General features: G+C 41.0%; 1 protein-coding gene across 1 annotated transcript in view; it reads right to left on the bottom strand.

Annotated features, from left to right (window-relative positions):
* The window catches only part of LOC113407023 (contactin-associated protein-like 2), a 1,116,670-nt gene that overhangs the window by 464,976 nt on the left and 636,059 nt on the right, over positions 1 to 15,635 (bottom strand). Inside the window, exon 12 of the mRNA XM_029912069.1 lies at positions 10,861 to 10,980. Coding sequence (XP_029767929.1) covers positions 10,861 to 10,980 — 120 coding nt within the window. The remainder of the gene's footprint in view (positions 1 to 10,860; positions 10,981 to 15,635) is intronic.

Raw genomic sequence — 15,635 nt, 5'->3', positions numbered from 1 at the left:
TATGGTAACCCTAGACTTTGTTCAAGTTTTCACTTTCACATATTTACATGTTTGCCCATTGTGAAAAGAGTCAAAAATATAGAGTTAATGTAAATAAGAAAATATACTATCGGCTACACATTGGTTTTTCCTATATGCTTGGTTGATATGAGATTTTTGCCTGGGCACTGTGTGAAACATTTGCAACTAAATTTGAAAAAGAAAAAATAAGAAAAAAAACCCAGTGAATCTGAATGTTCTTTGCCAGAAGCATCTGTCTTTATTCTAAAGTCAGGGAGTGAAGAATGCAGACATTGATTAATGCTGGGTAATCCTGACTTGTGCCTTCAGGAAGTACTGTTGAATCAGAAAGTACCAACATTTTATACTAAAAGGAAACTGCTCTCAGGCAGTACAGTCCTTCAGTAGCATTCTAAATTTATTTAGGTAGATCAGCGGTTCCTGTCTAGTACATGCAGTAGGACCTATATCTCAGGCTTTTGTGATGGCTACTCTAGTTGGACTCCACTTTCTCTGCTTTTAATGAAGAGTCTCCATGTTGGGCCTTGGCACACTACTCTTCCGTCTTTCAGTTGTGGGTGTTCTAAGCCCCAGTACAGTGGCAGAGTCTGGGCAGAGTGTGTGTTCTAAACAAGAAGACTGTCTAAACTCCCCTAACTCCAGTGATGTCCAGGGTCTGGAATTCTTTTATAACTTAAAGTGTATACAAATGATTTGGAAGTGGTGAACACTGCAATGACACAGCCATATTTTGTCTCGTAAACCTGCACAGGTCCTGGAAACAGTTGTTACCACTGTGGTAGATGTCATTCATTATAAAATGTCTCCCTTAAAATAAGTATACCTACTTATTTTGTTATTAAAGAATGTAGCTGAGCGCAGGTTAAGTTGAACAAGTGGAATTTTATTAAATCCTGTGGACTACTCTGTTTTCCAGGTGTTCCCTCAATAACAGTCTTTCCAGGGAACCTGGATCATCTCACTCCAGTTCCACTGATTGTGATACATCTTCCCTATTTTACAAACATTTTAGTATAAACATTACAGCAAATAATAGATACCCAGTGTTCCTTTGGCCAGAGGTTGCTAGCACATAGTCAAGTTGAAGTCTCATATTTACCACAGAGGCATCTGCTTATAAAGTCTTTGAGATAGTTTGGTCTCCTCAACAGGAATGACCTCTCTCTGTCACCCGTCTTCAAGTGTAGCAAACGATTTCTATGTGGAGTCTCCTCTGCATGTGGGGTTGGTTTTCAGATGGTTCTCTATCTCTCTATTCTGGGATGATTTCTGTGGATGCTCCAGGTGTTGTGTCTACTGGTGTGTAAGTGTCCCCTGTTCCTTCAGACCTCTTGTCCCTCTTGAGTAGTCACCTTTTATAACATCAGTGCCACTACACTCCTTACAACTCATTTAGTCCACTCCTGGTTTCTCTTTAATGGCATGCCTGTTGCCAGGTCCACTAGGTCCTTGCTGACCTGTCATACTTTACACCTGCTAGCTCTGATTGTTGGTCATCTCCTTCAGTGATGTCTCCATCCTGCAGGCTGCAACAGGTCCCTCATTGGTAACAGGGTTTTGGTCATTCATTCCATCAGTGCCTGTGCTAGACTGTTTTGACACCCCTGTGAAGGGGTAATTCCTGTGTGCCAAAATTGCTAACAAGTGATCTGAACCAGAAGACAGCCTTGGGCGAGGTTTGTGTTGGCAAAATCCAGGGCTTCAGGGCCTTCAGACAGAGTTCCATGGCTCATGCTGCCAGCTGCTGCACTGGAGAGGACTTACAGCTCAGCTGCTGCCACCATGTTTCATTTGCAAAGCGTGATGCTGAATGCAGGTTAAGCTGAACAAGTAGAACTTTATTAAACCCCGTGGATTGCTCTGTCCATGAGGCTGAGTTGCTTCTGGCCTAACTCCTTGCATTGCCTATTTTCCTGGTGTCCTCTCAATAACAGTCTCTCCACGGAACATCGGCTTTCTGACTCCAGATCCACTGATCACGATACATTTCTCACTGTTATAGGACTCAGGTACATATTTCTTGGGGCATGGCTACTGCTCCTGTATTATACTTAACATAATGTTAATTTAACTGGGGCCTCTGGATGCTACTGTCAGGTTTAGTGCCCCATTATGTTAGGTGCTGTATAAACACATAGGAAAGCACAGAGTCCCTTCCCTGAAGAGTTTATGATATAAGAAACTGTGCTGTGAAAAGAGAAACAGGACTCTTTAGAAAGGAGCCATAGGCGACTCTCTCTGCACAGATGACTCAGCTGTGGCATGGAACTTGCATCGGCAGCTCACTGTATGCATGTGTGTACAGACAAGGATGGATGTGTGCTGCAGCTCATTCATTGCTGAGTCATTTCTTTTAAAAAAGCATCTGCCAGAGCAAACAGGAGGAGGTAAGAAGCCCTGAATTTTTCATGTGAATAGTGACAGAACTGCTAACCTGCTCTTCTAGGTAAATTAATTTAGAATATTAAACATAAGAGTGCAGCACTGCATCCTGAACACTGATTAGGGATTCAAAGTAGAATGAATCTCTCTCGCTTGCACTCTTTGTCTCTTTTTAAACTGACTATACTCTTTTCAAATGCTTGATTATGTATCTTGGAAATAAATTAACTTAATATGCCATTTGCACAGGATTTTTAAATGTTTCATTTCCTTTAAATGAATCCACTCTGAATTCTGACAATGAAAACAATCCCTGTACAGATAGTGTACTATTTTTTCTAAGTTTGTCTTCTCCAGATAAGTAGTTTGATTCTTAGTCCTGCTGCCTGTCAACTTGACAAACAGCATCAGTAGACAGAAACAACCAGGTCTTGATATGACATATCATTGTTTGAAATGTCTGACCCCTACAGGCAAGGAAACCTTTGCAAAGAGTGTATAAGAGATTTTGTGGTTTGTAAACCAGGAAACCCAATCTGAAGCCAACAGCTTCTAAGCTGTGACATGATACATTTAGTCACAGACTTGCTTCCCCAAAGTCCACAGACACACACTGAAGTAGAGAAACCTTTTATGAGGAGGCAAATGTGGAGGGGTAAAAAAGAAAAGTGTCATCAAAATATAAAGAAAATAGCTAATTCTTTCCCCACATGTCTTCATTATCCAGTGAAACCCACTCAGGGTAAAATAACTGTTTAGCCTATAAAAGCCATTTCATTTTAGTAAAGTGACCATAAAGTGCAAGTGAGAACATTATAGATAGCATAGACTTAATGTGGATTCTCAGTGTGACCTCTGCTAGGGTACAGGATCCAGACAGATACAAAAGTGCAAATAGCAACACCTATCTTTAATAGATGAGAAATTCAAATAGAGCTCTAAATTACAGCTATCCAGTTCTCATTTGGCTAGTCTGCAGCAGTCGGCTAATACTCCTCCCCCATCCTTTAGCATATTCCTTGAAACATGAGTTATAAAGAGTTCTGCAATAACATACATCAGTGTTTGGTCTCAGACAAGAACCTACTTCTTGATTCTCCATAATGTCAGCGTTTTTCCCGGAATAGGGGATTATGGGAATTGCTGCATTTTCGTAGGTGTGCTGTTTTTTTTTTTTTTAATTTCCCTGCCAAAGCGTGAGGATCCTGGAAAATTAACAATCGGCATTGCCATATTCCTCTCCAATGTCTCTTTGTTTTTGTCTTCTCCCTCCACAGCAACCCCTTCGACACTTATGAAGAAGATTAACATTTAGTGTGATTATGCCCGTGATCTGCATATTAGGTGATTCAGATGCCAGCAGCAGTGCTGGCACCACTTAGACTGTGCTAGAGTATGTCACATGCCCTTCAGAGCTGAGAAAGAAAGAGAACGGGGGAGAGAAATAAATAAAGCTTCTGCACTGATGTTTTTTTTTTAGTTTTCCCCCCACTATCCAGTAGACTATAGAAGGAAATTCCTTGATAGATGAGAGGCACAGAAGCACTGAAAACTCTGTGTAATTCCTACATATATGTATGCTGAAGGTGCTGTAATTAGGCAGATTGTCCAATTAGCCCTCAAGCAAAATGTCCCATTAGAGAAGCCAATTGTACAAGATATGTACAATAGAATTAAACATTTACCACTATCAGGCCGCTTTTCATCAAGTATGTGGTGATGAATGGCGCATTTATAGCCATGCCATATGTTTCCACATATGTCATCATAAAAAAGCACTCCAGTTACCCGCTATTTATGGCAAGGAGATGCAAAATCATGGGGCACAACAGTTGTGGCTGCTTAAAGTCTGTTCACAATGTCATGGCAATAACTACCACATGTATAATTTTCATGAAATGCTGGGGTGGGGGTCCATCTTTTTGTATAACTGGCATGATTGAGAGAGGCTGAAGGTACAGTTAGTGAATTCTCAAAGTATGTGGAGACAGAGGGCTTTACAGTCCTGAGCTGCACTGGGAAAGGAAAAGGATGAGTTATGATCATAATTTCTTGCAGAAGCCAACAGCAGGTATCCAGATACCACAATGATGACCACAATGTACAAGACACAGTAGTTAAATGCCTTCGTTAGCAACAACTAGAAATGTACTTACAACTCTCTACATTTGCTCTTCAAATGTAGACTGGCTGGTAGATTCAGAGTAGCACTGTAGCACAGAGCATGAAGCGGGAATGGCTAGACCATGACCACACCCCCTTCCCAGATATAAGCTCAGGGGGATCTGGAGAACTATAGTTAGGGCTGGTAAGACTCTACCCATGCACTCACCGACATACTGCAGCCAAAAATATGGTTGCTTCCTAGATGGATTGACTAGCAATTAAGGTCTCTCTGTGCCCTCTCCCCCTTTAAGATCCTTGCAGGACAGCCACATTTTGACCAAGAGATTATAAATACCAGAAATAAACAAATGGGCTTTGATAAAATAAGAGCTGTCTTGAACTGAATGTTATTTTGAGATTCAAAACATTTAGGGTATCATTGCTCACTATTATTTCTCCACTTCATATTCCATAAGTGGAGTTGCCAAAGGAGTATGAACAAGCCCAAAGAGGAGCTGGGATTCAGAAATGCCAAAAATCATTTGAGAATGGGCTGGAGATCTAATACACTCAGATGAAGTTTAGATCTACATCAAACATTGCAAACAACATAGCTTGTTTCAGTGCAGTTCTTGTATTATTTCAGTGGAAAACAAAGAGGGCTCCAAACTGTTTCCTGTAACTTTTGGGAGATCTATCTGAATCTAATTTCAGAGAAACACCCTAACTTCACAGGTTGGGTCTCTTTCTATAAAGGGCTGAACCAGAGCATTAAATCCAAACACCACCGAACTTTGGGAAGATTTCATTCTGGATTCAGATCGTGAGTTGGCCAATCTCTAATTCAAACTAAGTACTGTACAATATGTCACGTTACGCCTTTAAAACAAACATTGTTTAAATGGGCTCTTCTGAAAGGCTCCAGCTACAGTTGGGGGCAAATGGTATAAATATTGATTTGCAAATATTTTTGAAAAGCTGTGATTCACATCGTTATTATTGTTCACAAGCATTTGGACAAATGCTGGGTATCTAAAAATGTTCACAATTTCTTAAAGTTTTACTAATTTATCATGAATGGTCATTTAAATATGGAATGTCAGAACCTTAACTTTAGAGATTCTTGACTTTTGTATGATTTAATTTCAAAATATAGCAGTGTTAACATGAAAGTTTTGGAGAAAGGGGGTATAGTTTTTTGCTTTGGTTTGGAATCTTTGCTTTGAATATAAATAGCATTTCTTAGGCCTGGTCTACACTAACCCCCCAAGTCGAACTAAGGTACGCAACTTCAGCTACGTGAATAACGTAGCTGAAGTCGACATACCTTAGTTCGAACTTACCGCGGTTCAGACGCGGTCCACACGCGGCAGGCAGGCTCCCCCGTCGACTCCGCGGTACTCCTCTCGCCGAGCTGGAGTACCGCAGTCGACGGCGATCACTTCCTGGTTCGATTTATCGCGTCCAGACCAGACGCGATAAATCGAACCCGGAACTTCGATTCCCAGCCGCCGAACTAGCGGCTGGGTATAGACGTACCCTTAGAGAACATCTCAGATGGTTTCTAGTGGTTTTGTAGTTTCTGCTAGGGTGACCAGACGTCCCAATATTATCGGGACAGTCCCAATTTTAGGGGACTTGTCTCGCATCCCGACCTTACATAGGTCAGGACGCCCTTTGTCCCGATATCAGGGTCCGTCCGGACCACAGTCCCGGCACCACAGTTGTGGCGCCGCCGCTCAACGCTTCCTGGGGCAGCTCCCAGCACCCGCCCATCGGCAGGAGAGCCACGTGCTGCAGGGGCAGGGCTTGCAGGTGCCGGGAGCAGGCAGAGAGCCCCCCCCCCCCCCCAGACCTGACCCACGACCTTAGGAGCCAGAGGGACCAGCCTGCCGGATGCTTCCCGGGACGGGAGCCGCCCCAGGTGAGCACCGCCAGGACTCCCCACCTCGCCCCCTGGCAGGTCCCTCTGGCTCTTAGGGCGGGGGGGCTCTGCGTGCTGCCGGCACCTGCAAGTCCTGCTCCGCGGTTCCGGCAGCTCCCATTGGCGTTTTTCCCGGCCAATGGGAGCCACGGAGCTCGTGCTTGTGGCGGGCGCAGCACATGGAGAGTCTGGAGACTCCCCTCGCCGCTCTCACCCTAGGAGCCAGAGACCTCCCAGCAGGGCTGGTGAGTGCGGCCAGGGAAGGGGGCAGGGTGTGATGGAGTGAGTGTCTGGGAGGTGTGTGTGGGGTGCTGGGCTGTGAGGGTGTGGAGGGAGCTGGGCAGTGGGGGAGGTTTGTGTGTTTTGGGGTGCTAGACAGTGGGGGCCTGTTGGGGGGTGCTGGGCAGTGGGGGAGATCTGTGTGAGTCAGGGCACTGGGCAGTGCGGTTCTGTGTGGGGCATTGTGTAGTTGTGATGGTGGGGCTGTGGGGAAGGGCACTAGGAGAGAGGAAGGAAGGGAGGGAGGGGAAATCTGTGTGTATTGGGAAACTAGCGAGTGGGGGGTTCTGTGTGGGGTGCTGGGCAGCTGTGGTGGGGCTGTGGGCAGGGGGGCATTGGGCGGGGTGTGTGTGCACAGCACTGTGCATTTGTGGTGGAAAGGTTTTAGGGGGGCTCTGGGCATAGTGGATCCAGGGGGCGCTGGGCAGGTGAGCTGTGTGGTGCAGCATGGGCCCACCCCCAACAGGAAGGGGCACGCTGGTAGCACAAGGCCAGGCGGACCAGTGTGCCTCTGGCTCCGATCGGGGCTGTGCACCTGTGTCTGTCTGTCGTCACCCTGCTCGACCAATGTGTCCTGATATTTCACTCTTGCGATCTGGTCACCCTAGTTTCCGCACACATTGTATTCTTTATATTTTGCTTACACTGTTGACTAGCCAAAAGATTTTAGAACCCAGAACATTTTTCAGTTACCATAGAAATCCAGGAAGGGCAGAAAACATTAACATGACACATCCAAACTACTAAATCAAGACAGTCTAGAGATATTGACACAAATTATGTCTAGAAACATGGACAAGTGTCTGATGCACTCTGATTTTGTCTTCAACTTTTCTAAGAAAGTGACCCTATTGAAACATGACTATTTTCCAAAACTTGTTGCTTGACTTCATAATATGAATAGGTCAGAGAATTTAAACAGCATTCTCAAGAGATAAGAGTTAGAGGCATTCTGGCTTTCAAATGGCTGATCTGTCTGTTTCAGACAAAGGATATTTAGAGATGCTTATTAAATAAAGTACTGGCTTTCTGTAGAACTTTTTAGATTTAACTGTCACCCTCACAAGTTTAGTAGTGCAATGGTGATGCCACAAAATTAACAAATATATTCCTGCTTTGATGTAAGTGATGAAGGAACAGCAATCAAATTCTCTTTCGATCTGACAAGCATAAGAATTTACAAAGCATCCTTAAGTTAATTCTAGCCATGTCTGTAGGCATGAGGGCTTTGTTTCACCTTGTCTTCTTAAGAAAAAGTTAGTTATAATTCAGCTAATGGAAGCCTTTCATTAAACATTTTATTAATAATGCCACAAATCTGCACTAATGCTTTTGAACAGATAAGTCTGTTATCCAGTAAATACCTGATATGCCATACATAACTGCATTTTAAAGTATTTTCTTGTATTACCTATTTAATGTCAAACAACACTAATATGATATCTTTCAATATATTACATAAGGTAATTTAAGATTATATACATCACCACTATATCATTTATACCATCAGTTAGATATTTCTGTAGAAGAATTAAAGAATTAAGCTTGATCTCTTCACCTTAATTAGTATATTACAGATATTTCATATTGTTATTAGCACAAAATATAGGGTAGAGGTTACTGAATTCTATCCAGAAAGACATATACTGAATTGAACCCATATCTCCGGTTTGGTGCTCTATCCATTATGCTATACTGCTGTCACTATAAACCAATAAAGGAAGCTGTAAGGACTGGGAATATACCCAGGATGGTTCTATACAGTATGTAAATAGAGGAATAATTGAAAAATAATGCTTTTCTAAGCTGTCATATGGACAATAACATTTAGGGTGACTGTCCAGTTTTAAAAGCAGAGTGGCTAAAGTTACTTGCATTTCAATTTTCACAGTACACCTCTACCTCAATATAACGCTGTCCTCGGGAGCCAAAAAATCTTACCGCGTTATAGGTGAAACTGCGTTATATTGAACTTGCTTTGATCCACCGGAGTGCGCAGCCCCGCCTCCCCAGAGCACTGCTTTACCGCGTTATATTCAAATTCGTATTCTATCGGGTCGCGTTATATTGGGGTAGAGGTGTATTACTCACATTTTAACAGTGAATCAGTTCTATCATGATCTCATTTATGTAGGGAATTATATCTGCATTACAGCAAATGTATTAAACAGGAATTGCCTGATGGGAGCAATTCAGCTAGAGCAGGGTTCTGAAACTTTTTCATGGCTTGGATCACATCTTAATGCAGAGAAAGGATTGTGGACCCTCTGCCTTCTCATTCATGATCATATGGGCCACCTCCCCACTCACTGGCAATTTAAAAACAATATCTCTATGGCAATTACAGCAGTTGTTTTGTGGAAAAAAATATTATTAGGAAGGGAAGATGGTTGGTTTTCATTCTCTTGTCCGGTTACTTTCTGGTTTGGGGACACTATTAGTTTTATTCTTGTGTGTACCAGTATATTTATTTTTAGCATATGTCAAAAGTGCTCACACCCTGGATAGATTCACTTTTTCATGCTCAACAAATTATTTCAATCAACTTTTACTGAAAAGGCTACCTTTGAATAATACCCCAAAGCTACAGCTAGTGCTGAACACAGCAGTTCATTTCTTGATTAGGAATCGCTATGATATATCATAAGTTCCCAGCACTGTTCCCTGGCAGTGCATGCCTGTTTACTTACTGATACAGTTAAGGTGCTGGCTATGATTCTGAAAGCCCCAAAGAGTGAGTATCCAGTTAAATGAGAGATTGCCTTTCCCCGTGTCTCATCATTACAACATGTATCTACGCTCTTGCTGCTGGTTCCTGCAGTTGAATTCTGAAGACCTGTGTCAGGGTATTCGAAAGCAAATAGATTCTGGAACCTCTTTATTGTGCAGATATCCCACAAGAGTCTGTATTTTGGGAAATTCAGGGATTAAGTAAAATACTTCTCTTAGCTGAATATTTAGTAAGCTTTGTATTGGTTATTAACTAGTGTCAGCTAAGTGCAGAGACGAATTGCATTATGTATGAACATTGGAAATGAATGAACAGTACTGACCAAAACAAACTCATCTCCTCCTTTGTTTGTAATGTCTTATCCTTATGCTCACCCATCACACCCATGACAAGACAATGGGATAGGGCCCTTTTGTTCATTTCCCTTGACCAAGGATGATGGGGTTGGAGACACAAATTCCAGAAACCCTTTACCCTTCAGTAACTCGCTTTAGAGCTTATTGGATTCTCTTTTCTTTAAGAAGCTCTGCATGAAATTATTCATACAAAAGTATTTTTTAACAAAGAAGATTAATTATAAACAGAGAGAACAAAAGAAGCTGTTTGCTTAACATAGCTAGATATACCCTTTCATATGCTAAACGAGAGAAAACATTCTCATCTTAGCTTTAGAGAAAAAGAAGAAAAGTGAATAGCTTATATCTCTGAAAGCAATTCTCTCTCTCTGAACATTTTGGTCTAATTGTGAGCATCATGCTATCCAGACAGAAAAAGCACCTTGCTCTGTCCAGAGAACTTTCTTATCAGATCCTCCCTGATCTAGGACTGCTAACCAGTTTTTGCAAGTTACCTATACACACAATAGGATTTTGGAGACTGGCTCTAGGACATGGTCCACTGAGGAAACATAAGCTATGTCTACAATATGAGCATTACAGTGGCCCAGGTGCAGCTATGCCACTGAAGGGTCATAGTGAGGATGCTTCCTACACTGACTAAAAGGATTTTCCCTTCACTATAGTAAATCCACTTCTCCAAGAGGCAGCACCTAGGCCAGTGGAAGAATTCTTCTTTTGATCTACCATTGCCTATCCTGGGGGTTAGGTCCACTTAACTAGATCGCTCGAGGGGGGGGGAGGAGAGGGGAAGAGTTGTCAATTTTTCACACCTGAATGATGTACTTAGGTCAAGCTAATTGTTAAATGTAGAATGTAGACCAGGCCAAAGGCTTTTTAACAATGATTAGGTCAGATACCACCCAAACAAGCTTGGCTGGTTTAATATGATCAGGCCTCTTACTAAAACTGAATCATTTTTTTCTTTTCCCAAGAAATATGAATTATGGACAGGCCTCCAAACCCTCTGCCACATATACATTACAAATATAACATGAAAACGGTAATTACAGTACAGTTACCTGTTATGTTGCAGTAAACTTTCAAAGGTCCCAGTGCCCCACTGCCATCTGGATCTATCCAGTAATAATTTGAGGTTTTGCCCAAGTGTTTGTATGCTTCACAGGAGAGGTCATAAATAGCTGGAATGGAATAAAATAAAATATACTAATAAGGAAATTGAAGTCCAGGAGCAACTGATTCCCAATCACAATTACTTTCTTCATAGCTTCATTTTATATTTCACACTAGTGCAAGAACCATGAATTAGTCATTGATTTAATACTTGAAAATTAATAGAAGGCACAATATTTTTTCCAAGGTACACTGGTTACTAGAGCTGGTCAGAGAAAATTTGATGGAATCATATTTTGTTTGGAAGAAAAATGGAGAAAAAGTTCCAATAATGTCAAATGTCCCTTTTTCATATTTTCAAACAGAACATTTGATTTTTCATTTTAAAACTACTTTTCATTTCATTTTTTAAAAATGTGCATTGTATATTATAATATGTAAAAAACGAAAGTCAAAATTGGAACAAAATATTTTGATTAATTTTTGTTTTGTTTTGTTTCACAGATAATTTTGAAATGTTCGGGTTTCATTCTGATTTGGAACAAAGCCAAATTTTGAAATCTCAAAATCCTTTATGAAACAGAATTCCCATCCTCTATACAGTTCTGCTGGCTCCTTTTGCCACTTACTGTAAATAACTTAAATATTACCCCAGTATTTCCCAAATGTTCTCAGTAGCAACTATGGGAAACACTATAAATTCTTAGGCAAAGTTAATTATTTATCTAAGTCCAAATTGGCAGGTTTTTAGAGTTGACCACTGTAGTGTGCTTAACATTAAAAATAGAGAGTTGCCACCACTTGTCAGACTGCAGTATTTCCAATACTCCAGATACATTTTTCCATTAATTAAATAATTATATGCATAAAAATAATTTCTTACACAAATCTGGAAACGAAATGAACAATAATATTTAACTAATATCTAACTTCTCTGTTGTCCAATAGACCAGACGGCATAGCTTTGTGGGCTGGAAATCAATCAATCAATCCCTAAATGAATGAAAAGTTGTTTACCCAGATTTCATATCCACTCTAAAAATCTACCTAATATGCTGGCAATTCCTACAAATTATCTCCTTGGTATGAATGGCTTTATTTCAAATATCCATAAGGACAGTTCATTCTGCTGGGCTCTAGATGATTAGTGAATGATGGATCCCCCTTGTTTAAAGGCCTCCAGCCGGCTACTATGAGACAGGAAGGAAAATGAAGGTTGGAAACATCTACACGCTCACGTAATGTGAAAACAGATAAAGTGAAAGTTTGAGTGTCTGTGTTCATGCGTGTGTGAGAAAGAAAATCTCTCTGACCTCCCAATATTGCAGAGGGACAGAGAAGACTATATTGCAGGATAAATTTATTGTTCATTAGAGATGCTTTAATTTAATAAATTAAGCTTATATAAAAAGCAGACACTTCTCATAACTGAATTGTAAGATGTTCCACTTAGTCATTTCCTTTCTCCCCACTTCCACACCAAGGATGACAGATTTTCTCTTTTCACAGTGACTGCACCTGGTTTCAGACATGATTCTGAAAGAATTTATAAGATTTTTTTTTTCTGAAAAGATTTTTGAAGATCAACAAACATAGCCTGGATAGAATTATTTCAGTCAACAGAAGACTCTTGGTGTAGAATGTCGCACCATAACGGAGCCACAGTATCTTTTACAAATTAACAGTACTATAGAAAGGACTGTTCATCGCAAAATGACTTTATCCTTTGATAGCTGATGAATGAACAAGGTATATCCAGAACGTATCTCCTATACTACTGAGTGTATTCTGGCATGGCATACAACATTATTAATTTCATTTCTATGATACTAGACCACAAATGTTTTAACTGGTGCAGTGGAAGATAAGAAGAAGCTGATTAAGAGCTCATAAACGTAAAGTTTTTTATGTAGAACTTCTGTTACCTAGAATTTTGAGGTATACAACACTTTATTCGATACATATGGCATATCTTTCCCTCAATTTCTCTAGCCTTGTTATTTATGGAGAAACAGGCTCATTCAACTGGTTTACTTAAACACAAGCTTGATAATTATTACCATTAATTGTATCAGCAATGTATTACTACGAAAAAGTAATTTAAAATGATATAAATGTATGGTACACACTATAGAATCTGTCTTTACATTTTCTGCACTGCATTTTTTAATATGAAGAGATTGTGATACAGCAACAAGTTGTACTTGATTAACTTATTACATCAGGTACTCTGTCCTTCCCAGCGTGCCAAAAATATACTAGCTATTTTACAGACAATTAAAGGGCCCATATTTGATATGTTTCTTTCCCTCCTTTCCATATTCTTTCAGAACTGAAAGGATAATTAAGAAGTGATAGGTACTTATGTGGCAGTGCAGATGAAGATGCATTTGAAATGTTGACAGCCCTGAAGACAAAAAACTCTTATTTAGTCACAGAAGAGACACGAGGAAGATACAGAAGAAAAGGGAGAAACTAGCATACCGAGACAGGGAATAGTGACAAACCAGGCACAAAATTGAGAGGGAAGAAGGAAATGAAGGGCTCAGGGAAGCTGACATCATTAACAGAACAAGAGTGTTAATAAGATCCTGTGAGAAACAGCAGAGATATAATCAGGGTCAGATTTATGTAGACACTTTGAAGGGAGGGGCAAAAATGTTTAAATTGAATTCAGTTGGCAAAGGGAAGCTAGCCATGGGATTTTAATAAGAGAGTAACAAGGGTGAGCATCAAGTTTGGAAGATCATTTTAGCCATTCTTAATAGGAAGTGAGTAAGATAGGAAATAGGGAAGTCAGAGAAGTGAAGGTTCCTGTAGTCAAGGAAGGAGATAAACCCAGCATTTTATTTGAAGGGAGAGCAAGGAAAGGCTGGAGTTTTGAAATGTTGTAGAGCAGGAACTGGAAGGAATTGCCAACAGCATGGATGTTTGAGGAGAAGAACAGAGGACAGGTTAGGAGTTGTGGGGGGAAAGAACTGGGGGGCCTTCTTTTTAATGACCAAAGTAATCCTAAAGACCCAAATTCTGACTCTCTGACAGAGGTCTGTTATGTTGACAGCCCTTACAGAAAGCAGTACAGGCCAGGGCCTGAACTAGACTAGATTGCACAATTCCCTGCCAAACTCAGTCAAGGGTCATGACCAGAGGAGGGAGGGGGGGGGCAAGGAGGGAAAGAATAAAAAGCCCCAGCTGCAGCACTAATAAAATATGTTCATGGCTGATGAAATATAATAATCGCTTGTGTGAAGCAATAGGTAACTTTAGCTAAATGCAAACTGACTAAATGCAGCTTCTCCCTTGGGTGATCTGTGACCCACTCCGTGATTCCAGCTAAATGCAAGGTAGCCAATCATGGTTCTCTTCTGGGTGCTCTGTAACCTCCCCGAATTTCTAGCTAAATGCAAAACTAGCCACTTAAATACCTTCTTTAGGCGTCCCATGGTAACCCCCTTAACCCTTAACTGTAAAACCCCGGAAAATAACATGTACCTTGCCGAGAAATGTACCCAAACTGGTGCCAAGTATCACCCCCGGGGAAAACCACCAAGCGCCCCTGTACCCAAATAAAACACCCAATTCTCGGAAAATAATAAGGAAGGTGCCGGGAAAGGGGAACGGACCCCAACCCCAATTTCTTAACTCATGACATATTGTTTGTACTTTGCTTGCCGTTTAATGAAATAAAAGCCGCCTGCAAGCAGTCCTCGGGGTGTGTCAGTCTTCGGACTGCACCCCAGTGCACTGGTATGTATGTCAATAAACTGGCCTCAGGCTTGAGTCTGTAAACTAAAATCAATGCGTGGGTGTCTTTGACCACGACAGAGTTCTATTTTAACTACTTTTAATTTAGGGAAAGGTGGGACATCCAAAAGAGGATATTGGAAAGACCAGCAGAACTGCAAGAATGGATATAGGGGAAGAAGTAGATTGAAGACTCACCATCAGCAAAGAGACCACGAGAGTAGATTAATCACACAGGGAGGTGAGAGTAGAGTGCAAAAGAGAAAGGACCATGGGCAGAGCCCTGAGAAATATTAACAGAGAGCAGTACGGAAGAAAGGTTAGAACGGAGGAGCAATCAATCAGCTGCAGTAGGTTAGGAAAAACAAAAAGTACTGAGTCCACAAAATCCAAAATATCATGGAGTTTTTACAGCGTCAAAGTCCACATGCAAAGAGATGGGGAGGCACATAGGGATGGACATGTGATCCAGTGGGGATTTCTTAAGGAAAAGGTAGACAGGAATGTATTTGACAAGAGATGGAAAGGAGCCAGAGAAGAAAAGTTAAAAATAAGAGGAAGGGAAAGAATGAGGGAGGAAAAAAAGGAGTTTAGGAGTTGAAAGGAGATAGGTTCAAAGGATCATCTTAAAAATGTTAGAGGAGGATTTACTTACCCATCAGGACCTCAATAGCTCTGCACCTCAGAAACAAAGGAAATGTCTACATCAAGGGTAAAACTAAGTATATGCTGGAGACAGAGATTTCTCAGGGGCTGACTCATGTTTGTAGAAGTTACTCCCACAGGAATTCAAATGACAACAAATCTCATAATTTTCCAATCCATGTGTAAATCTCTCTGCTTCAACCTTACTGTCTGGCAAATCAATCCATATGAAATATAATTTATGTATATTTTTAAAAGAGAGAAAATAAACACACTTTTCCTTCTGAGTAACACAGAGGAAACCACAAATAACCTACTCATCCTTAACTTTGGA

This window comes from Terrapene carolina, unplaced genomic scaffold, assembly GCF_002925995.2.
Source record: "Terrapene carolina triunguis isolate 2854851 unplaced genomic scaffold, T_m_triunguis-2.0 Scaffold180, whole genome shotgun sequence".
In the NCBI taxonomy this organism is placed as follows: Eukaryota; Metazoa; Chordata; order Testudines; family Emydidae; genus Terrapene; species Terrapene triunguis.
Note: the sequence above shows the minus strand (reverse complement) of the source record. Positions and strands in the feature narration are given on the sequence as shown.